Here is a 25,157-nt window from a genome sequence, read left to right on the forward strand (position 1 = left end):
CAGGCACATCAAATCACTCTCAACAAAAGATTCCCCCCGGGCACTTCCAAGCCATTAAATGCTAATCAAGATGGTCAGTTGAAACATTCACACCTAGCTGCAGCAGACAAGAGTCCTTTGTCCCACCCTGGTCATTCCACAGATATATAAACCCATTTTCCTACTTCCAACAGACCTCACTACCTCTGAGGATGCTTGCCATAGATGCAGGCGAAACGTCACGAGAAAATGCCTCTAGAACATGGCCATATAGCCCGGAAAAACCTACAACAACCCAGTGATTCTGGCCATGAAAGCCTTTGACAATACATGTATATCTTGTTCCAACCCACTAGCAACCCATATTCATCTTTAAAAAGATGAATAATGCATCATTTAGCAGCCCCCTTTGCCCTATATAATAATTTAGATTGTAGCCTTGCCAGTGCACATGACATTTTATGATATTTACCGCATGGTGTCTAGTTTATAACAGGAGCCTCCAGAGCATTGTCATATCTCGCCAAGTCAGGAAAACCACTTGAACCTTTCCAAGAGTAATTAAAACAGAATACAGAAAGTTGACTCACATGGAAGCATCTGCTGTTGCTTGGAACAAACAGATCACACTCAAGATACGGTTTGGAGATGCAGTTTGGCATCAGAAAAAGTAAAATGAGTGAAGCTGAAATCCCATGTGTAAATTACCTTCTGACCCCCAGAAGATAATTCTGTTCTGTTCTCCAGTCCTAGAATGTCTTCCAGACCACTCCAAGCAAACAGTGGAGCACAATCAAACTTTGTAGTTTGTTTAGTCATTTCCAACTTTAAAAAGCAGCAGTCAAGCAGCATGAACTATAGTTCTGCATGTAACCAATAAATTTCAGTTCCTTGACTTTCTGTATTATGCAGCTCTGGCCAGAAAATTCTGTGCTACTAGTTTTCCTTTGAAGTTATTAGTAGTGTGTCTACATGCCTAGTTTAGGCATTACTTTCTGAGTTAAAGTATTTGATTGACATGTGTGGATGCAATATCCTTCCCTTTTGTCCTGGCTAAATATTTCTTCATTTCTTTATTTAAAACACTTCTATTCCGCCCTTCTCACCCCGAAGGGGACTCAGAGCGGAGCACAACATATACATGGCAAACATTCAATGCCTGGGTACAATACATAAACATTAAAAAAAAAATCTAAATATTAAAATACATCATTTAAAATAACACAATTTAAAACCGTCCTAGCCATCCGCATCAAATCCAATTGGCCCTGTCATCTTTCCCATTGTCTCTTCATTGCCCTGACCCGAAAGCTTGGTCCCACAGCCAAGTTTTTACCATCCTTCTAAAGGACAGGAGGGAGGGGGCAGACCTGATCTCACCAGGAAGGGAGTTCCATAGCCAGGGAGCAATCACCGAGAAGGCCCTGTCTCCCGTCCCCACCAATCACACCTGTGACAATGGCGGGACAGAAAGCAGGGCCTCCTCATAGGATCTTAATATCCGTGATGGTTCATAGAGGGAGATGCGTTTGGACAGGTAATTTGGGCCGGGGCCGTTTAGGGCTTTATAGGCCAAAGCCAGCACTTTGAATTGTGCCCGGTAGCAAACTGGCAGCCAGTGGAGCTGGCGTAACATGGGAGTTGTATGCTCCCTGTATGCCGGCCCAGTTATTAACCTGGCTGCCTCTCATTGGACTATTTGAAGCTTCCAAGCAGTCTTCAAAGGCAATATTACGCTTGTCTGCATTTATGATCTTATCAGAGACCTATGTGGGATTTGTAGTTGAGTGAGGCTGCTAAAGACTTCTCCCTAAACTACAAACCCTAAAATTCTGCAGGAGGCAGAAACTGGATTTAAAGTGGATTCATTCTCTAGTATGATGAAGTAGCTCGGGTACTATAGCTCTAGAACAGCAAAGCAAAGCAAAGTGTACTCTTTGGTATCAGAAAAATGTCTGTCACATGATCCTTCCTTGACTTCAACTGATTAGAAATTAGTTACCTTATATATTCTTGTGTAAGTCATAAGTGTTTAAATAGAGAGCAGGTTTGAGGCTAAAATTATGGATTTTGATATGATCAGTGGAGAAATTGAAGGTCATTGCACCGGGGGGGGGGGGGGGGCGTGCTACCTTGGGAGCCAACCACCTTGGCTGCCACCACTGCCATTTTCTCACCCAGTCATTCAAAAAGTTCATAAGCCGTGCCATGTAGAGAGTAGAGGGGAGCACTGCTTCTAAACAGTTTGGGACCTGCCTACCTGCGTGACCGCTTCTCTGTTTCCGAACCCGCACGCTCCCTTCGTTCATCCGGAGAGGCTCTGCTCACGATCCCACCAGCGTCGCAAGCGCGGTTGGTGGGGACGAGGGACAGGGCCTTCTCTGTGGTAGCCCCCCGACTCTGGAACAGCCTCCCCAAGGACATCAGACAAGCTCCTACGTTGGCAGTCTTTAGGAAGAGCTTGAAGACTTGGCTATTCCGATGTGTCTTTCCAGAATAGGAAACCCCAGCAACATGTCCCAAAAGCACTTTACTAGAGATTTAAGATTGTCCGCACATTGCACTTACCCAAATGTCCTATATCCCACTTGTCATACTCAGCACTTTTAATCTGTACCCACTACATTTGGCCTGGCCTTAGTTTTTACTGTGCTATGGTGTACTGTTTTTACTGTTTATCGTTATTGTTTTAATGTTTTGATTTGCTTTATGGTTTATGTGTATTTGTTATATTGTTGTTTTATTGAGGCCTTGGCCTTTGTAAGCTGCATCGAGTCCTTCGGGAGATGCTAACGGGGTACAAATAAAGATAATAATAATAATAATAATAATAATAATAATAATAATAATGTTCTTCCACAACAAAGTAAAGTTCTTGCCTTTTCCATAGAACGGGATAGTTCCCTTTTTGATAAAAAGGAAAGTACAGACAGTCCCTGGGTTACAAACATCTGACTTACAAACAAATCAAACTTAAGAACAGAGGTGAGACAACAGGAAATGAGAGATATCTACTCATTAGAAGGGAAATTCACTCCTTAAAGAGTTACAGTGGTAAAAAGGTGTCCCCACTGAAGTTTTCTCACCAATCCCCCTTTCCACAAGCACAGAAAATGAAGTGAAATATTCTGAACAGAGGCACAGACAGCAAAAGAAACATCATGGGTGTGTGTGTGTTAACTTTTCCATATAAAATCCAAGGATAGATAAATAAACATATTTGGTTGGAGTTATATTTAAAAAATACAAATTCAATGCAAACAGACCTACAGAATCTTATCTTGTTTTAACTTGGGGACTGCCTGTGCTAAGATTGCTCCATGGATAAGTCAACACAGGGCCCAATGGCTTGAATAAAAATTCAAGATGTATACATTAGTATATGCAGTACATATGCTAATTGTTAATTGTAGTTGTATCCAGCTCCAGATACATAGAGCAAGTAATGGGTTGAGAGTATTTCTCCTAAAACCCCAAAAACTTTATTCTGGATATCAAAACCTTGTTGATAAAGATTTTTTAAAATTTTTTAAATTATTATTATTATTTTTTACTTCTCACTATTTTTTGCCTATCATTATTTCCTACTTTCCTATCTCCTCCACAATTATTCCCCCACTTTCCATGTATACACACTAAAATGCAATAAAAATGATTAAAAAAAACTTTGTTGATAAAGAGAAGTGAAAGCAGTTATAGTTCTGTGTCAATTTTGGGTTATTTTTTTTTAAATGGTGCTGCTGTATTGCCCAATTCTTTATCTGGGTTTGAAGTAGGGTACAGTGTTATCTACTCATTGCACTATGTCATCCCTCATTCCATTTCTTCCAGTGCTTTCATCTAGTTGTAAATCAGTATAGATTTATTTGTCATGTCAGGAGCAAATTGAGGGTACAGTTATAATGTATTTAAAATACAAACAAAGTTAAAATTTTGGCATTATGCTAAATGTCCTTTGACCAGAAGCTGGCCACTTGGAGTGCCTCTGGTGTCACTGTGAGAAGGTCCTCCATTGTGCATGTGGCAAAGCTCAGGTTGCATTGTAGTAGGTAGTTTGTGGTTTGCTCTTCTCTGCACTTGCATGTCGTGGACTCCACTTTGTAGCCCCATTTCTTAAAGTTGGCTATGCATCTCATGGCCCAGAGCACAGCCTGTTCAGCGCCTTCCAGGTCCCCCAGTCTTCTGTATGCTCAGGAGGGAATCTCTCATTAGTCACAGATTGAGGTTCCAGGTTTTCGCTGCCACTTTTGGACTCTTGCTTGCTGAGGTGTTCCTGCGAGTATCTCTGTAGATCTTAGGAAGCTATTTCTTGATCATAGAATCATAGAATCAAAGAGTTGGAAGATACCTCATGGGCCATCCAGTCCAACCCCCTGCCAAGAAGCAGGAATATTACATTCAAATCACCCCTGACAGATGGCCATCCAGCCTCTGTTTAAAAGCTTCCAAAGAAGGAGCCTCCATCACACTCCAGGGCAGAGAGTTCCAAAGCAGAATAGAGGGGTAGCATTACTTCTATTATTTCCATTGCTAGTATGTTTAATTTGCTGAAAATAATGAAAACATTGTAGAAAGGAAGATGGTTTTTACTGGCTGAAACACAAAGAGTTCTACTTTCAGCATTGTGAAAAGCTTAAAGATATATATAAGGAAAGTATTATGAAATAATTCTTACTGCCAATACGTTGCTTTTTCTTTGTCATAATTATCAGGGCTATGCCCTTTATCCATTTTCTCCTAGTAAGTGTCTTTTGTCAGTATTGCCCTTAAAGTGGACGTTTTTGGTGTATTTATGTCTTCAGTGATACTATGAATCTTTCTTGCTAGGTGCAGTAATATTACTTGGCAGGACAAATATGTTTCGTTTCAATCATCCCAAAGAAGCAGCCAAATTGAGGGAAAAAAGAAAGGTGAGATTAAAAATGTGGGAAGCTGACATTAATTGTAACTAGCACATTTAGTATGACATTTTGCCCTAATTATAATTGGAATTAAGACGTGTTTTGAATGGGAAATGCTAGAATTATTAATAACATGCATTTAATACTAGGAAATAATGACTGAATTTGTTTGCTTCCTTTTTAGAGTGGGCTACTTTCTTCCTTCAGTTTGTCCATGTCAGATCTTTCAAAATCTTGTGAAAATCTCTCGGCAGTCATGCTTTTTAATCCAGGGTAAGCAGATTTCAAATACTGTTTTAATTATAGTGATGGTATAGTAAGCATAGTTGTGTGTGTATATTTGAAACGAGTTTTCCTAGCAATCTTGCTGTTTGCCTGTATTTACAAAACTCAAATTGTATATATTAAATAATATGGATAAATAAAGCTTGGAGAGATGAGAGAAATAGTTGGAAATGTTCTGTTTAATGTAGGGATGTTGCACCTATCCACTACTGTAGCAGTACTACAGAGCCATTCGGTCGCTGTGAATTTTCTGGGCTGTATGGCTATGTTCTAGAAGCATTCTCTCCTAATGTTTCACCCAGATCGATATGAGGCATCCTCAGAGGTTGTGAGGTCTTTTGGAAACTAGGCAAGGGAGGTTTATATATCTGTGGGATGTCTATGGTAGGAGAAATTCTTTTTTTAATTTTTTTTTAAATATTATTTTTATTGAAAAAAGGTTATCAACATATACAACATATACAAACGACATATACAAATCAACAGACATAACAGACATATACCAGATAAAAGAGCTGCTACCATTGTTTATTGAATACTTCCTTCTTTAAATTCCACTCTCCTATATAAATAACCATACATAACTTCTCCATTCGTATTCACTCCTACTTCCATATCCGTAGCCTGAGCTCAAGGACTGCACGTTTGCTCAACCCCTTTTCCCCCACCACCCTACAACGCCTTACAATACCTGTACATACATATACATATACATCCCCCCTCAACTTCAAGTGACCATGTATTTGATTTCATTTCAAACCTATCTTAATTTACTTGTTGGTCTATACCCTACTTTTCCATCACTTTCGGGATTCTTCTTACCTTCCATATGTAAAATTATTTTTCTTTATAAAATTGATGAGGTTATTCCAATCAGTGCTATCTGCTCTTATTCTGTTTTTCCTTATTTTCTGTGTTAACAAGTCCATATTCATAATGTCCATGGCCTTGTTGATCCATAAATTGAATGTTGCTGTATTCTTGGTTTTCCATTCACGGGCGATACTTATCCTCGCTGCCGTGGTCAGGTAAAAGAAGATCTTGTCATCATTTTTGTTTAGCTTGAGATTGGTCATTCCAAGCAGGAAATATTCTGGTTTAAATTCGAAATTGAATTGAAGAATCTCTCTCATTTTCCTATACACTTCCAGCCAGAACTTTCTAACGACTTCACAATCCCACCACATATGCTTAAATGTCCCCACTTTCTTCTGACGTCGCCAGCATTTTTTTTTCTGTCTTACCCTTGCTATATTTTGCTAATTTTTCTGGGTTTTGATACCACATGTAAAACATTTTTATCCAATTTTCTTTAATCTCAGTGGCATATATGTATTTCAATGTTTTTGTCCATACCGCCTCCATGACCCTTTTTGAAGTGGACTGTGGCATGACATTCTGCAATACTTGCTGAATTGAACACTATTTGTGTCTTAATATTTGCACTAAAATGTGCGATGCAAGGCCAGAAAGTTTATTTTGTTCTTTACAATATGTTATGTCTACTTGATCTTTATGAAACAAATTGGAATTGGAGAAATTGGAATTGGAGAAAGAACTCTTGTCTGCTTGAGGCAAGTGTAAATCAACCAGGCTCTGAAGCTACAAGGCCATTAAATGCTAATCAAGGTGGCCAATTGTCTCAAGCAGACAAGAGTTCTTTCTCCCACCCTGTGGACATTCCACAGATACATAAACCTCACTTGCCTAGTTTCCAACAGACCTCACAACCTCTGAGGATGCCTGCCATAGATGTGGCTGAAACATCATGAGAGAATGCTTCTGGAACAGGGCCATACAGCCCAGAAAACTCACAGCAACCCAGTAATTCTGGCCATGAAAGCCTTCAACAACTATATTTTCAAGAGTTTTGAGGAAGTATGAATGATTATTAGGAAGAAATGAAAAACTACTATAAAGAATTGAACCTTTTTTTTAGAAAGAGGATACGTTTATATTACTTTGTATTTATTTTATTTATCGTGTCATCAGCAACCATTGTATTACAATTCTAACAGAGCAAAACAAACACAGAGATTAAAAAGAAAAAGAAAAAAAAAGAAAGAAAAAAAACCCACACAGATTTTGTAAATTTAGTATTTGGTTAAATGTCCTTTGACCAGTATCTGGCCACTTGGAGTGCCTCTGGGGTTGCCGCAAGAAGGTCCTCCATCGTGCATGTGGCAGGGCTCAGGGTGCATCGCAGCAGGTGGTCAGTGGTTTGTTCTTCTCCGCACTCGCATGCCGAGGATTCCACCCTGTAGCCCCATTTCTTAAGATTGGCTCTGCATCTCGTGGTGCCAGAGCGCAATCTGTTCAGCGCCTTCCAAGTCGCCCAGTCTTCTGAGTGCCCAGGGGGGAGTCTCTCATCTGGTATCACCCATGAATTGAGGTGCTGGGTTTGGGCCTGCCACTTTTGGACTCTCGCTTGCTGGGGTGTTCCAGCGAGTGTCTCTGTAGATCTAAGAAAACTATGTCTTATATTACTTTGTGCACCTATTCAAATGCATAAGGTTTGCTAAAGCACACTATGCAGTACATTTTCAACATTTTGTCGTGTCAGGGCAGCCAGTCAATTATATTACATTTCTAACAGAACAAAGCAAACAAACAGACAAAATACAAAATTTGTGAGTTTGGTAGTTGATTAAATGTCCTTTGACCAGTATCTGGCCACTTGGAGTGCTTCTGGTGTTGCTGCAAGAACGTCCTCCATAGTGCATGTGGCAGGGCTCAGGTTGCATTGCAGCAGGTGGTCAGTGGTTTGCTCCTCTCCACACTCGCATGTCGTGGATTCCACTTTGTAGCCCCATTTCTTAAGGTTGACTCTGCATCTCGTGGTGCCAGAGCGCAGTCTGTTCAGCGCCTTCCAAGTCGCCCAGTTTTCTGTGTGCCCAGGGGGGAGTCTCCCATTTGGTATCAGCCATTGGTTGAAGTTCTGGGTTTGAGCTGCCACTTTTGGACCCTCGCTTGCTGATGTGTTCCAGCGAGTGTCTCTGTAGATCTTAAAAAACTATTTCTAGATTTAAGTCGTTGACGTGCTGGCTGATACCCAAACAGGGGATGAGCTGGAGATGTCTCTGCCTTGGTCCTTTCACTATTGACATATTTTCAACATGTTAATTGTTGTTTATATAAAAGTAAAAGCACTAGATGTAGAAGTAATGGAGCTCCAAAGTTAGACTTCTATTACAGAAATTGCCATCTCCATCTGTGACCATCACCCTACTTAGTAGCTGCTAAGAGATATTAGACCAGGTGATGTTAATCACCACAGTATCAGCCCCTTTTTTGTAGGTTGTAGGGACTTGGGGTAGGCAGAATAGATCCCAGAAAACCATTTCCTCTTCTCCCTAATGGTTGGTTAGCACTGGCAGAGCTAATGGTTCTGTCTGTCTGTTTATTGAAGGTACTTTCATATAGGAATGGATCAGTACACCAAGTTAAAAGTTATTGTTTGATAATTTGTTTGTTTATATCCCATTGTTCTCCTGATATAGAGATTAAAACTGACTAACAAGGCATTAAAAATTATAGAGTCGTCCATCTACGTTCACTGGAGTTAGCGGCACAGGACACCCTTGAAAGTGAAAAACAGTGTTTAAAGAAATTGCTGTCATTTTTATCTGAGAAAACATATCTTTAGTAATTGCTGAGTCTCCCAGCGCAACTCTATGGTCAGCTTCTGCTGGAAACTGAAAATAGATTTGCATTGGAAGACATAGTGATTCCTAGAGGGATGTTCTCTCTAGAAAAATTCCAGGTCCTTCACCATGACCAGAGGAAGTTGACTGGAGATTATAGAGATTTTTAATGCAAATAATCTTTTTCAAAAGAGAGAAAAAATTAACTCAAAAAAATTAACTCAAAAAAATTAACTCAAATAAACCAAAAAAGGGAAAAAAAGGAAAAGGTGGGAAACATCACAGGATATAATTTGTAAGTTATGGAACCATGTTAGTTAAATAGTTCTTCACATGAGTCTATTGTCAAAGTCATAGAGGTGAGAGAGTATTGTTATACATATCCTTTAGTATAGGGAGGAAGTAAAGTAAAAGAAAAACGTTCCAACTATGACATCATCTCTAACAAAAGTAACAGATTGCCCTTTAGGATCCATGTTGATTTCTTTTATCTTCTTACTAGCTTGGGGACCCGGCGTTGCCCGGGTTATTAGAGAAAGTGGGTAATGGTGGTTCTGTATGCCAAGTTTGGTCTTTATTGGTCTTTGGATAACGGCTGCATTATTTTCAGGAAGTGAGTGAAGGTACTTGAAGTCCCATCATCCAAAGTCCATCCTCTTTCAAACAGCAGCAGAATGTAGAGTGGATCATGGGGGCTGTATGTGGCAGGTTTGGTCTTGATTGGTCATTAGAAGAGGGTTGCAGCAATCTTTGGAAGGGAGTGGAGGTACTTGAAGTCCCATCATCCATGGTCTGTCCTCCTCCAAACTGCACCAGGATGTAGAGTGGGTCATGGAGACTCAGTGTGCCAAGTTTGGTATTTATCGGAAATTGGATGAGGGTTGCAGTGGTCTCAAGAATTGAGCAATGGTACTGCAAGTCCCATAATCCATGGTCCATCCCCAACCAAACCACACCAGGACGTAAAGTGGGTCATGAGAGGTCTATGTGCCAAGTTTGGTCCTGATCAGTCATTGGATGAGGTTAACAGCGGTCTCAGAATGTGAGTGATGGTACTGCAAGTCCCATCACCCATGGTTCATACTCCTCCAAACTGCAGTAGGATGTAGAGTGGGCCATAAGTACTCTGTGTGCCAAGTTTGGGCCTGGTCTGTGATTTGTAGGGGCTACAATGTTCTGTGGGAAGTGAATCGGGTGAAGGTACTGCAAATCCCATCATTAGTGGCCCATCCTGCCCTGAACTGCACTGGAAGTCCCATCATCCATCGTCCGTCCTTCTCCAAACAGCATCGGGATGTAGAGTGGGTCAAGGTGGCTCTGTGTGCGAAGTTTGGTCTTGATCGGACATTAGTAAGGGTTGCAGCAGTCTTGGGAAGGGAGTGGAGGTACTTGAAGTCCCATCATCCATGGTCTTTTCTCCTCGAAAGTGCACCAGGATGTAGAGTGGGTCATGGGGACTCTGTGTGCCAAGTTTGGTCTTGATCAGTCATTGGCGAGGGTCTCAGTGGTCTCAGGAAGTGAATGAAGTGACTGCAAGTCCCATCATCCATTGTCAATTTTTTCCAATCCGCACCAGGATGTAGAGTGGGTCATGTGGGCTCTCTGTGTAAATTGTGGTCCTGATCCATCATTGTTGGCAGTTGTAATGGTCATAGGAAGGGAGTGCAGGTATTGCAAGTTCCATCGTCCATGGTGCATCCTCCTCCAAACTGCACCAGGATGTAGAGTGTGTCATGGAGACTCAGTGTGCCAAGTTTGGTCTTTATCGGTAATTGGATGAGGATTGCAGTGGTCTCAAGAATTGAGCAAAGGTACTGCAAGTCCCATAATCCATGGTCCATCCCCGGCCAAACCACACCAGGACGTAAAGTGGGTCATAAGAGGTCTATGTGCCAAATTTGGTCATGATCAGTCATTGGATGAGGATATCAGCGGTCTCAGAATGTGAGTGATGGTACTGCAAGTCCCATCATCCATGGTTCATCCTCCTCCAAACTGCAGTAGGATGTCAAGTGGGTCATGGGGGCTCTGTATGCCAAGTCTGGTCTGTATTGGTAATGTTCTGACTCAGCCCCCTCTGGCCTTTTCCTTTCCTCTCTTTGTCATCTCGGAATCTTGGAATTGAGGCTGGCCAATCAGAGACCATATGCAAATTTCCTTCTCATGTCCCCGTTTCTGCCATTCACTGTTTTCTCCACCAGGGGCTCCTATTGAAGCTGGCCAATCAGAGACCATATGCAAATAGCAGCACTGCGGCAGCCAATCCGAATGTTGGAACTTTCATGCTGGCCAATCAGAACGCTGGCACATACACCGCCCTTCCGCCCTCCCTCCACAATTCCTCTGTCCGATACAAACACTCTTCTTTATTGTATACTAGCTTGAGGACCCGGCGTTGCCCGGGTTATTAGAGAAAGTGGGTAATGGTGGTTCTGTATGCCAAGTTTGGTCTTTATTGGACTTTGGATAACGGCTGCATTATTTTCAGGAAGTGAGTGAAGGTACTTGAAGTCCCATCATCCATGGGCCATCCTCCTACAAACAGCAGCAGGATATAGAGTGGGTCATGGGGGCTCTGTGTGCCAAGTTTGGTCTTTTTCAGTCATTAGGTGAGGGTGGCAGTGGTGTCAGTAAGTGAGTGAAGGTACTGCAAGTCCCATCATCCAAAGTCCATCCCCTTTCAAACTGCAGCAGGATGTAGAGTGGATCATGGGGGCTCTGTGTGCCAAGTGTGGTCTTGATTGGTCATTAGAAGAGGGTTGCAGCAATCTTTGGAAGGGTGTGGAGGTACTTGAAGTCCCATCATCCATGGTCTGTCCTCCTCCAAACTGCAGCAGGATGTAGAGTGGGTCATTGGAGCTCCATGTGCCAAGTTTGGTCCTGATTAGTCATTGGCGAGGGTCTCAGTGGTCTCAGGAAGTGAGCAAAGGTACTGCAAGTCCCATCATCCATCTCCAAATTTTTCCAAACAACACCAGGACGTAAAGTGGGTCATGAGAGGTCTATGTGCCAAGTTTGGTCTTGATCCGTCATTGGATGAGGTTTGCAGCGGTCTCAGAATGTGAGTTAAGGTACTGGAAGTTCCATCATCCATGGCCCACCCTTCTCCAAAACTGCAGCAGGATGTAGAGTGGGTCGTGGGGGCTCTGTGCGCCAACGTTGGTCTTGACTGGTCATTAGATGAGTTTTGCAGCAGTCTTGGGTAGTGGAGGTACTTGAAGTCCCATCATCCATGGTCTGTCGTCCTCCAAAGTGCTCCAGGATGTAGAGTGGGTCATTGAAGCTCCATGTGCCAAGTTTAGTCTTGATGAGTCATTGGCGAGGGTCTCAGTGGTCTCAGGAAGTGAGTGAAATGACTGCAAGTCCCATCATCCATTGTTAAATTCTTCCAAACCGCACCAGGATGTAGAGTGGGTCATGCTGGGTCTCTGTGTAAATTGTGGTCCTGATCCATCATCGTTGGCAGTTGTAATGGTCTTAGGAAGGGAGTGCAGGTATTGCAAGTCCCATCGTCCATGGTGCATCCTCCTTCAAACCGCACCTGGATGTAGAGTGCGTCATGGAGACTCAGTGTGCCAAGTTTGGTATTTATTGGTAATTGGATGAGGGTTGCAGTGGTATGAAGAATTGAGCAATGGTACTGCAAGTCCCATAATCCACGGTCCATCCCCGGCCAAACCACACCAGGACGTAAAGTGGGTCATGAGGGGTCTATGTGCGAAGTTTGGTCCTGATCAGTCATTGGATAAGGTTAGCAGCGGTCTCAGAATGTGAGTGGTGGTACTGCAAGTCCCATCATCCATGGTTCATGCTCCTCCAAACTGCAGTAGGATGTAGTGTGGGTGATGGGGGCTCTGTGTGCCAAGTTTCGTCTATATTGGGAGTGTTCTGACCCAGCCCCCGGCCTTTCCTTTCCTCTCTTTCTCATCTCGGAATGTTGGATTTGAGGCTGGCCAATCAGAGACCATATGCAAATTTCCTTCTGTCATGCCCCGTTTCTGCCATGAACCCTCTTCTCCACCAGGGGCTCCTATTGAAGCTGGCCAATCAGAGACCATATGCAAATAGCACCACAGTGGCAGCCGATCAGAACGCTGGCACATACTCTTCCGCCCTCCACAATTCCTCTGTCCTATACAAACAAACACTCTTCTTTATTATATACTAGCTTGGGGACCCGGCGTTGCCCGGGTTATTAGAGAAAGTGGGTAATGGCAGTTCTGTATGCCAAGTTTGGTTTTTATTGGTCTTTGGATAACGGCTGCATTATTTTCAGGAAGTGAGTGAAGGTACTTGAAGTCCCATCATCCATGGCCCATCCTCCTACAAATAGCAGCAGGATATAGAGTGGGTCATGGGGGCTCTGTGTGCCAAGTTTGGTCTTCATCAGTCATTAGATGAGGGTGGCAGTGGTGTCAGTAAGTGAGTGAAGGTACTGCAAGTCCCATCACCCAAAGTCCATCCCCTTTCAAACTGCAGCAGGATGTAAAGTGGGTCATGGGGGCTCTGTGTGCTAAGTTTGGTCTTGATCAGTCATTGGATGAGGATCACAGCAGTCTCAGAACATGGGTGAAGGTGCTGCAAGTCCCATAATCCATAGTCTCCCTCAAACATCACCAGAATGTTGAATTGGCCATGGCGGTTCTCTGTGCCAAGTTTGGTCTTTCTTGGTATTTGGATGAGTGTCACTGTGGTTTCAGGAAGTGAGTGAAGGTACTGCAAGTCCCATCATCCATTGTCCGTCCTCCTCCAAACAGCACCAAGATGTAGAGTCGCTCATGGGGGCTCTGTGTGCCAAGTTTGGTCTTGATTGGTCATTACATGAGGGTTGCACCAGTTTTAGGAAGTGAGTGGAGGTAGTTGAAGTCCCATCATCCATAGTCTGTTCTCTCCCAAACCTCACCAGAATGTTGAGTTGGCCATGGGGGCTCTGTGTGCCAAGTTTGGTCTTCATCAGTTATTGGAAGAGGGTCTCAATGGTTTCACTGAGTGAAGGTACTTTAAGTCCCATTGTCCATGGTGCATCATCCTCCAAACCGTACCAGGATGTAGAGTGCATCATGGAGACCCGGTGTGCCAAGTTTGGTCCTTATCGGAAATTGGATGATGTTTTGCAGTGGTCTCAGGAATTGAGCGAAGGTACTGCAAGTCCCAAAATCCATGCACGATCCACAGTCAAATCTCACCAGGGCATAAAGTGGGTCATGAGAGGTCTATGTGCCAAGTTTGGTGTTGTTCAATCATTGTTGAGGGTTGCAGCAGTCTCGGAAAGCGAGTAGAGGTACTTCAAGTCCCATCATCCATGGCATGCCCTACTCCAAACCGTATTAGGATGTAGAGTGGGTCATGGGGGCTCTGTGTGCCAAGTTTGGTTTTGTTTGGACATTAGATGAGGGTTGCAGCAGTCTTGGGAAGGCAGTGGAGGTACTTCAAGTCCCATCATCCATGGTCTGTCCTCCTCGAAAGTGCACCAGGATGTAGAGTAGGTCATGGGGACTCTGCTTGCCAAGTTTGGTCTTGATCAGTCATTGGCGAGGGTCGCAGTGATCTCAGGAAGTGAGTGAAATGATTGCAAGTCCCATCATCCATTGCCAAATTATTCCAAACCGCACCAGGATGTAGAGTGGGTCATGCAGGCTCTCAGTGTAAATTGTGGTCCTGTTCCATCATTGTTGGCAGTTGTAATGGTCTTAGGAAGGGAGTTTAGGTATTGTAAGTCCCATCGTCCATGGTGCATCCTCCTTCAAACTGCACCTGGATGTAGAGTGCGTCATGGAGACTCAGTGTGCCAAGTTTGGTATTTATCGGTAATTGGATGAGGGTTGCAGTGGTCTGAAGAATTGAGCAATGGTGCTGCAAGTCCCATAATCCACGGTCCATCCCCGACCAAATCACACCAGGACGTACAGTGGGTCATGAGAGGTCTATGTGCGAAGTTTGGTCCTGATCAGTCACTGGATGAGGTTAACAGCAGTCTCAGAATGTGAGTGGTGGTACTGCAAGTCCCATCATCCATGGTTCATCCTCCTCCAAACTGCAGTAGGATGTTGAGTGGGTCATGGGGGCTCTGTGTGCCTATTTCGGTCTGTATTGGTAGTGTTCTGACCCAGCCCCCGGCCTTTCCTTTCCTCTCTTTCTCATCTCGGAATGTTGGATTTGAGGCTGGCCAATCAGAGACCATATGCAAATTTCCTTCTGTCATGCCCCGTTTCTGCCATGAACCCTCTTCTCCACCAGGGGCTCCTATTGAAGCTGGCCAATCAGAGACCATATGCAAATAGCACCACTGCGGCAGCCAATCCGAATGTTGGAACTTTCAGGCTGGCCAATCAGAACGCTGCCACATACCCCTTCCGCCCTCTGTCCGCCCTCTGTCCTATACAAACAAACACTCTTCTTTATTATATATATAGATATAGATATAGATATTGTCCCCTCTTCTCTTCTCTTCTCTTCTCTTCTCTTCTCTTCTCTTCTCTTCCAACTCTCCATAGTATTCCTTCTCCTTATTTTATCAGTTAACTAAGTTAAACTCTGATTTTTTTCTACTCTTGATGACAGCCAACTGTATACATATCTTCAAGTTAATTTCTTTTGTTAGTAGATTAATAATATACATATAAATATTTATTATAATTATCGATCATTCATATTGGATTTACACATAATAAATCTTATATAAATGTATATATCTATAGTATCAATCTTCTTGAATTTATACACTTTTCTACTTTAATTCAGAAGTATTAACTCATCCATTTTCTAAAGTTTTTTTTGCTCTTAGATATACAAGTTATATAGTTTATACACATGTATTATTTCATAATACTTTTAGTTCACAAAGCCTATTGCCGTCATCTTCTTCTGGTTTTTTGTACAATCCATAAAAGGTTTCCATTCTTGCGGTTTTTGTGTATTATTTTGTTGTAGAGTTAATGTTAATTTGTCCATTTCAGCCATTTAAAAAATTGTAATTGATTCATCTGGTGTTGGTGTTCTTTGTTGCTTCCATAGTTTTGCATATTCAATTTTTTATGCTGTAGCCATGTATAGGAAAATTCTTTCATGGTGTTTCGGTATTTGCTTATCTAATAGTCCCCCCCCCCCCCCCCAAAAAAGTTTCTGGTTTCAGTGTTACTTTATTTTTTATTATGTTTGCAATATCAGTATGTGCTTCTATGCAGAAGGCTTTAGCCTTTGGAAAGGCCCACCACATATGATAAAAGGTTCCAGTTGTTGTTCACATTTTCAGCTGTTGACCATATTTCTGTATACGAACCCACACAATCACTTCGATCATCTGGAGAGGCCCTGCTTGCAATCCCACCTGCATCGCAGGCGCGATTGGTGGGGACGAGAGAGAGGGCCTTTTCGGTGGTGGCCCCTCGACTCTGGAACTCCCTTCCTAAGGACATCAGGCATGCCCCAACTCTGGCAGTCTTTAGGAGGAGCTTGAAGATGTGGTTGTTCCAGTGTGCCTTCCCAGAATAATGATTCTATAGCACTTTGTCCTCCAAAGCACTTTACATTGTTTTAGGTCTCCATCACTTTTTTGCCCATGTTCCAGCATTATTTTCAATTTCAATTTTACATTTGGCCTTCCCATAGTTTTTAATTGTGTGTTGTCTTATTGTTAATGTTTCGTTATTTTATTGTCCATGTTTTATTTTAATTGCTTGTATTGTTGTTATTATTGCTTGTATTGCTGTATTTGGGCTCGGCCTCATGTAAGCCGCACCGAGACCCTTGGGAGATGGTAGCAGGGTACAAATAAGTTTATTATTATTAAACTAGATACTAGAGACAAAGTTGAAGTACTTTGGCCACATCATGAGGAGACAGGAAAGCCTAGAGAAGACAATTATGCTGGGGAAAGTGGAAGGCAAAAGGAAGAGGGGCCGACCAAGGGCAAGATGGATGGATGGCATCCTTGAAGTGACTGGACTGACCTTGAGGGAGCTGGGGGTGGTAACGGCCGACAGGGAGCTCTGGCGTGGGCTGGTCCATGAGGTCACGAAGAGTCGGAGACGACTGAACAAATGAACAACAAATTATTATTTTTTTTTTAAAAAAAACCCATACAATGGTTTAAAAACATTTCAATAAAGATAAAAATGCAGCACATACTAATGGTTCTTTTAAAGGTGGGAACGCATCCTATAAATCTATATTAAACTTATTAAATATGACTTGCATTATAATGTAGTAAACTGTCAGTTAACCAGCATCCATGAGGATTGGTAGATGTTGGATAAATGTATTATCTGGGTGCTTGACAGTTGCTTTTAAAATAGGCCTAACTGATACTTCACCCCATACTATAAATGCCTTTTTATAGTATGGGGTAAAGTGTCAGTTAGGCCTATTTTAAAAGCAACTGTCAAGCAACCAGATAATACATTTCTCCATCTACCAATCCTCATGGATGCTTTCCAATGTCCCCTGACATTAAGTCCAGTCATGTCTGACTCTGGGGGTTGGTGCTCATCTCCATTTCTAAGCCGAATAGCCGGCATTGTCCATAGACACCTCCAAGGTCATGTGGCCAGCATGACTGCATGGCACACCGTTACCTTCCCACCGGAGCAGTACCTATTGATCTACTCACATTTGCATGTTTTTGAACTGCTAGATTGGCAGAAGCTGGGGCTGACAGCGGAAGTTCACGCCGCTCCCGAATTTGTGACCTTTTGGGCAACAAACTCAGCAGTTCAGTGGTTTAACCCACTGTGCCACAAAGGGCTCCCACCCCATACTACACCATACCATAAACTATGTATTGATTTGATAGTAATATCGAAATACAGCCAAAAAAGTAATTAAAGACAAATAAAGACAAGCAATATAAGACAGTTTTATGGTATTTTTTATAAAAACAGCTTTTTTCTAGTAAAAATTAAGTATTCATTTATTTTGTTAGTTGTTTGAAAGCTTCCGTTGCTTCAGTTCACTGTACCTGGTGGATGCCCTACCCCATTTCCCCCTATTTTTTCTTAAGGGCAATCCTGAGCAGAATGCACTGTGGCAAAGTAGCTGCAGGGAAGATAGCAAAACACTTTGTGTCAGTTAGAAGTGTTTTCCACCCACATTAGCATCATGTGCTTGTGTATGTGTTTGTACGTGTGTAGAGTTTGCTGTTAAGGTGTTGATGGTTTTCTCTGCAATCTTATTTCTGTACACTCTTTGCTTAACTGACTCCTTTATCTCTGTCTACCTCTTCTGGCAGCCTTTTCCCTGTAAAAGGACCAATCTGTCTCAGGTAGAGAAACTAAAATTATTTATAACAATTACTATGCCTATGTGTCTCTAACTTACAAATGGAGTGCTAATCACTCATCTGTGTCGTCTAATGTGCTGTGTTTTGATGCCAATTAAATCATTTTTTAAAACACAACAACTAACGTTTTGAGTGGAATGTATTAAAGTATAAAAGGGTTATTATAATCATTGTTCATTTTTAAAAAATGTCATGTTTTCTCCAACAGATTAGAATTTGAAAGACAGCAACGAGAGGAACTAGAAAAATTGGAAAGTAAAAGGTAAGTGATAGGAATTCCTGCCTCTTATTCTCTTCCTCTAATGTCAAGGGAATGGAATAGAGTTGGAATGGAAGAGAGATGTTTCTAATTCATCTGAGAACCCTGCTCCCAGTAGTATAACAACTCATTGGAGCCCCCGTTGGCGCAGTGGGTTAAACCCCTGTGCCGACAGGACTGAAGACCGACAGGTCGCAGGTTCAAATCCGGAGAGAGGTAGATGAGCTCCCTCTATCAGCTCCAGCTCCTCATGCTGGGACATGAGAGAAGCCTCCCACAAGGATGATAAAACATCAAATCATCTGGGCGTCCCCTGGGCAACGTCCTTGCAGACAGCCAATTCTCTCACACCAGAAGCGACTTGCAGTTTCTCAAGTCGCTCCTGACACGATAAAAAAACAACAAAAAACAACAACTCATTGTATCTATTGATATCGTATGCTTCCAGATATAGATTTAAAAATAGTAGTTCTAAAAAGTATATCACCAATAATGCATTTGTTCTTATATAAATATATATTAAACATAAAAAATAATGAATGATGCATTGTGTCTGTCATGTAATGCTTAACATATATTACCTTATATTCAATGTTGCTAACTATTGGGATATGGATTGTGACCTGTTAAGATCATAACCTATTGGGAATTATGACGTATAAGGATCATAACCTATTGGAGATTACAACCTGTTAGGATCATAACCTATTGGGGATTATGACCTGATAGCTTCATAACCTATTGGGTAGCAGAGTTTCCAAGTGTTACTTTAGTTTAATGGGTAATGGATGATCACTGGGCACATAAATATCTTGTTTCTATTCAATGCTGTCAGCAGACAAAGATTCAAGTAGACTTCTTTAAAATAACTTGTTTATTTTACTGATAACATGTATTTAAATATACAGGCACATTTATTCTCAGGATAAACTTGACATTATCTATATAAATAAAAATGTAGTGTTCGTTTGTGGGATTAACAGAACTCAAAAACCACTGGACGAATTGACACCCAATTTGGACACAAGACACCTAACAACCCAATGTATGTTCTTCACTCAAAAAAATAGAATCTTGACATTTGGGAGTTGTAGTTGCTGGGATTTATAGTTCACCTACAATCAAAGAGCATTCTGAACTCCACCAATTATGGAATTGAACCAAACTTGGCACACAGTTCTCCCATGACCAACAGAAAATACTGGAAGGGTTTGGTGGGCGGTGTCCTTTGGTTTTGAAGTTGTAGTTCGCCTACATCCAGAGATCACTGTGGACTCAAACAATGATGGATCTGGACCAATACTCAATATGCCCAAATGTGAACACTGGTGGAGTTTGGGGAAAATAGAATCTTGACATTTGGGAGTTGTAGTCGCTGGGATTTATAGTTCACCTACAATCACAGAGCATTCTGAACCCCACCAACGATAGAATTGGGCCAAACCTCCCACACAGAACCCCCATGTGGGCCACAGCAACGCGTGGCAGGGGACGGCTAGTAGTCTTTATAAGTCTCTTCAAAACTATATTGCTCTGTACAGCTCTCTTTCATAACAATCTATTTCCAAGGGACTCAAGCCTCAACTGTCATTTCTCAATTGTCATCCTTTTAAACTGCATTCTAAACAGTTACTCAACCAGTCATATAGTCTGCAGCCCCTCCCACTATCTCAAGTATATAGAGCAGTGTTTCTCAATCTTTCTAATGCTGCGACCCCTTAATCCAGTTCCTCGTTTTATGGTGACCCCCAACCATAACATTATTTTTGTTGCTACTTCATACTGTAATTTTGCTGCTGTTCTGAATCATCATGTAAATACCAGATATGCAGGATTTATTTTCGTTCACTGGACCAAATTTGGCACAAATACCCAAAACGCCCAAATTTGAATGCCGGTTGGGTTGGGAGGGGATTGAATTTGTCATTTGGGAGTTGTAGTTGCTCGGATTTATAGTTCCCCTGCATTCTGAACTCCACCAACTATGGAATTGAACCAAACTTGGTACACAGAACTCCCATAATCAATCGAAAATACTGGAAGGGTTTGGTGGGCATTGACCTTGAGTTCTGGAGTTGTAGTTCACCTAAATCTAGAGAGCACAGTAGACTCAAACCATGATAGACCTGGACCACACTTGGCATGAATACTCAATATGCCTGAATGTGAACACCGGTAGAGTTTGGGGAAAATAGACCTTGACATTTGGGAGTTGTCGTTGCTGGGATTTATAGTTCACCTACAGTCAAAGAGCATTCTGAACCCCACCAACGATAGAATTGTGCCAAACTTCCCACACAGAAGCTCCATGACCAACAGATGGTCTTTGGTGACACCCCGTCGCGACCCCCCCAGGGGTCCCGACCCCCAGGTTGAGAAACGCTGATACAGAGCTAAGGAAACTGCAAACCCAGGAAGACATACACTTCAAGAAATAAAACGATACATTATAAACAGACATAACATTAAATAGAGGAGGTTTGAAAAGGATGTTTTCTCCAACATTAACCAATGGTATATATTGTACACATGTATGTTTGTATGTATTATTATTTGCTAGTACACAATTGATCTTGTTCCAAGTGCTACTTTTATCATATTTTTCGTAACATGACAATTTTTTGAACAAATAGCCTTTGTCTAAACCACTGCTTCTTCTTTTTTAAAATAATTTTATTGAGCATAATTTAATTATTTACAGTATAATAAACCACTACTTCTTAAACTATGGGTCCTGACCCCAAATGTGGTCCCCTTAACTCAATGTTGGGGTCTTGAAAAATCTGGAAGTAGTAAAAGTCTTCTGAACATCAGCTAGTGGCTGTTACAGACATTTACATGAATTTGTTGAAAAAGTAATATACTTTTTTCTTTTTTTCTTTTTTCTTTTTTAGAAAGTTAATTGAAGAAATGGAAGAAAAACAAAAATCTAACAAAGCTGAGCTGGAAAGAATGCAACAAGAAGTAGAGTCTCAGCGTAAAGAAACAGAAATAGTTCAGCTCCAAATCCGAAAACAAGAGGAAAATCTTAAAAGGAAAAGCTTTCATATAGAAAGCAGGATGAAAGACTTGTTGGCAGAAAAGGAAAAATTTGAAGAAGAGAGGCTACGTGAACAGCAAGAAATTGAATTTCAAAAAAAGAAGCAAGAAGAAGAAGTTTTTTCTCGAGTTACAGAAGAACTTCAGCGATTACAGGAGCTCAATCAGAATGAGAAAGCAGAAAAAATGCAAATATTCCGAGAACTGGAAAAGCTTAAAAATGAAAAAGAAGAACAATATGTCAAATTAGAACTGGAAAAAAAGAGGCTTGAAGAACAGGAAAGAGATCAAGTACTGCTGGTGGCAAACTTAGAAGAGCAGCTTAGGGACAAACAAGTCATGATACAGCTGCTCAAAAGAGGAGATGTTCAAAGAGTTGAAGATGAGAAGAAGGACCTTGAAGACATCAAAGAGTCTCTCCTGCGAGTCAAAGAAGCCAGATCTGAAGATGATGAAGACTGTGAAGAGTTAGAAAAGATACAACATAATTTCATGGATTTCAAGAGAAAACAGCTAGAACAGCTAACTAGTTTGGAGCGAGACTTGGTGCAACAAAGGAATTATTTAGAAAAAGAGATAGCTGATGAACGTGAAAACCTGGATCCTTTAAAACACTCCTATACACAACACTTACATCTTGAGAAAAATGAAGGAAGCATGCTGGATACTGCCTTAGCGGTTGAAGAATGTAACTTACTAAAATCAGCTGAGTATAGGATGCAGCATAAAGAACGGCAGCTCCTGTTTCTGATGAATAATCATTTGCCAGCTTTATTGGAAGAAAAGCAAAGGGCCTGCGAAATACTTGATCGAGGCTTCCAAAGCTTGGACAATACTCTTTATGAAGTTGAGAAAGAGTTAGAAGAAAAGGAAGAACAGCTTGCACAATATAAGGACAGTGCAAGCCAGCTACAGCAGCTTCAAGAAACATTTGAATTCACGGCCAATGTTGCTCGGCAGGAAGAAAAAGTGAGGAAAAAGGAAAAAGAAATTCTTGAATCAAGGCAGAAGCAGCAGCGAGAAGCGCTGGAGCAAGCAGTAGCCAAGTTAGAAAGACGACATTCTGCTTTGCAACGTCATTCTACCATCGAGATTGAAGAGCAGAAACAGAAGCTTGCGACTCTGAACAGCAGTTGCAGCGAGCAGGCTGGCTTGCAAGCTACGCTGGAGGCAGAACAGAAAGCATTGGAGCAAGACCGAGAACAGTAAGAGGAATCCAATTTGCCTTTAACACACACATATACACATTCTTCTGTTTCACTTATTGTAAAAACCCAATTTCAATGGTGCAACAGAAAAGTAGTTACTTGAGCAGAAAGTAACTATAACACTCTTCTCATAGTCAAAATGATACTAATTTCAAGGAAGATGCTCATCCAATGGAAACTTATCTCCCTATATAAGTACGAGGGGTATTTTTTAAGTAAGGCCCGTTTGAACGTAAATGCACAACGAAAGTTTATTTCAAAAAAGTAAATTTATTTTCAGAAAGTACATACTTCACTCTATTTTTCGACATAGTTGCCAAGTTTGTTCAAACACTTATAATACCTCTGAAGCAATTTTAAAGTACCCTCTTCATAAAAACTTGCCGCCTGCTCCGATAACCAAGAGTTCACTGCCGTCTGTAATCAAAGAAGGGCAACGGAGCGGTCCTCATCATGGACGTTGTCACGGCCATCTCTGAATTGTCATACCCACTTACACACTTTGCTTTCACTCATAACAGTATCACCATACACTTCACAAATCTGTCGATGAATTTCTGCAGCAGGCAGGTTCCTTGCTGACAAAAACCGTATCACTGAGTGAACCTCACATGTGGCGGGTGAGTTGATAGTCTTAAACATTTTTAAAGCACAGAACAGAACCGTACAGGTTAGCTACAGAGCGGAAACTGAGCACAGTTGTTCCCGAGGCATGCCAGTACATGACGCACGCGCTCGTTGCGGTATGCGTGTGAACTACTAGTGTCTACAACAAAACGGACCTTACTTAAAAAATACCCCTCGTAGTTGTTTTGGGAAGGGCATTTTATCCCACCTGCTGCTACCCTGAAAATTACACTGGCCAACACACATTTTGGTGTCTCAGATGTTCGACCTCTTTCTGGGTATATCTGACCTGCCAATTGTAAAAATGACACCAGTTTTTCCCTATCAGCTCTAATTTTTGAGAAGGAGAACTTATGGCATTTACCAGTCACCACCTGCTGGCCCATAGAAAATCATGATAGCTATATCATTAGAGCTGATGCGGTCTATCCCAGGCATGGGCAAACTTCAGCCCTCTAGGTAGGCCAAAGTTTGCCCGTGCTTGGGATAGACCATAATTCCTAACAACAGGTAAGCTGACTGGGATTTTTGGGAGTTGAAGTCCAAAACACCTGGAGGGCTAAAGTTTATCCATACCTTATCTATCCAATGCAATTTTTTTGAATTAGTGCCCAAAATAGCCCCAGGAACAGGTCTAAAAACCGACTAATATTTACGAGGGGTATTTTTTAAGTAAGGTCCATTTTGTTGTAGACACTTGTAGTTCGCGAGCTTCAACTGAAGCCACCAAATCGTCTGTAATCAAAGAAGGGCAACCGAAGCGGTCCTCATCATGGACGTTGTGACGGCCTTCTTTAAATTGTCGTACCCACTTACGTACTTTGCTTTCACTCATAACTGTATCACCGTACACTTCACAAATCTGTCAATGAATTTCTGCAGCAGGCAGGTTCCTTGCTGACAAAAAGCATATCACTGAGCGAACCTCACATGCGGAGGGCGAGTTGATAGTCTTAAACATTTTTAAAGCACAGAACAGAACCGTACAGGTTAGCTACAGAGCGGAAACTGAGCACAGTTGTTCCCGAGGCATGCCGGTACACAATGCGTGTGCCCGTTGCGGTATGTGCGCAAACTACTAGTGTCTACAACAAAACGGACCTTACTTAAAAAATACCCCTCGTATTTATTAGGGGTATAATTCAAGATTATTATTATTATTATTATTATTAAAACTTTTATATCCCGATCTTCTCTACCTCCGTGGAGGAACTCAGACTGGCTAACAGCAGAAATTCAATGCACAAATAATAATAATAATAATAATAATCATCATCATCATCTTTATTTATTACCCCGCCACCATCTCCCCAATGGGAACTCGGAGTGGCTTACATGAGGCCAAGCCCAAATAACAATTTCAATAAAAAACCAAAAACACAAACCAAAAACGTGAACAATAAACAATAACATCATAATTACATAAAACATACACATACATAACAATATAAAAAATAAAAAATATATATGCACAGGCACAATAATAATGGGTGGGCTACATGTAGCAATCATAACATCATAAAATCATAATAAGTTAAAATACAGACAGAATAAATACAACAGTATATTTTTTTTGTTGGACTGTCTTATCAGTCAGTTTATTACAGTAAAAAAACAACATTCTGGTTAACGTGAAGACAGTTTTAATGTCAGAGCCAGTTTGTTTTGTTAGGCTACAGCAAATATTTCCTTCCTTTTAGCCAGATGGAGGGCTTTTTCCTGGGGAAACAAAAGGAAATGCATTAACTTCTTTAAATGGCTAATGGGGACATTGTAACATCATTTCTCTATTAATATGTATGATTTCTTCCAGACTTTGCATACTATTTGCATTTTGTGTTTATGGTTTTAGCCATTGTAAAATCTGAGATAAATATCGAGGCCATGGTCTAGCGTACTTATTTATGTGTTTATAAATGAGTTATTTATGTGATGAGA

The 25,157-nt window shown here is 41.5% G+C and overlaps 1 protein-coding gene across 3 annotated transcripts in view; it reads left to right on the forward strand.

Annotated features, from left to right (window-relative positions):
- The window catches only part of KIF16B (kinesin family member 16B), a 197,056-nt gene that overhangs the window by 90,058 nt on the left and 81,841 nt on the right, over positions 1-25,157 (forward strand). For 2 of the 3 annotated variants that reach the window (XM_067469750.1, XM_067469744.1), the window contains exons 16-20: positions 4,807-4,889; positions 5,065-5,153; positions 18,036-18,068; positions 18,295-18,348; positions 21,240-22,589. In XM_067469750.1, the coding sequence (XP_067325851.1) occupies positions 4,807-4,889; positions 5,065-5,153; positions 18,036-18,068; positions 18,295-18,348; positions 21,240-22,589 (1,609 nt within the window). The remainder of the gene's footprint in view (positions 1-4,806; positions 4,890-5,064; positions 5,154-18,035; positions 18,069-18,294; positions 18,349-21,239; positions 22,590-25,157) is intronic. The other variant, XM_067469745.1, reaches the window with a different exon arrangement.

This window comes from Anolis sagrei, chromosome 1, assembly GCF_037176765.1.
Source record: "Anolis sagrei isolate rAnoSag1 chromosome 1, rAnoSag1.mat, whole genome shotgun sequence".
Lineage (NCBI taxonomy): Eukaryota > Metazoa > Chordata > Lepidosauria > Squamata > Dactyloidae > Anolis > Anolis sagrei.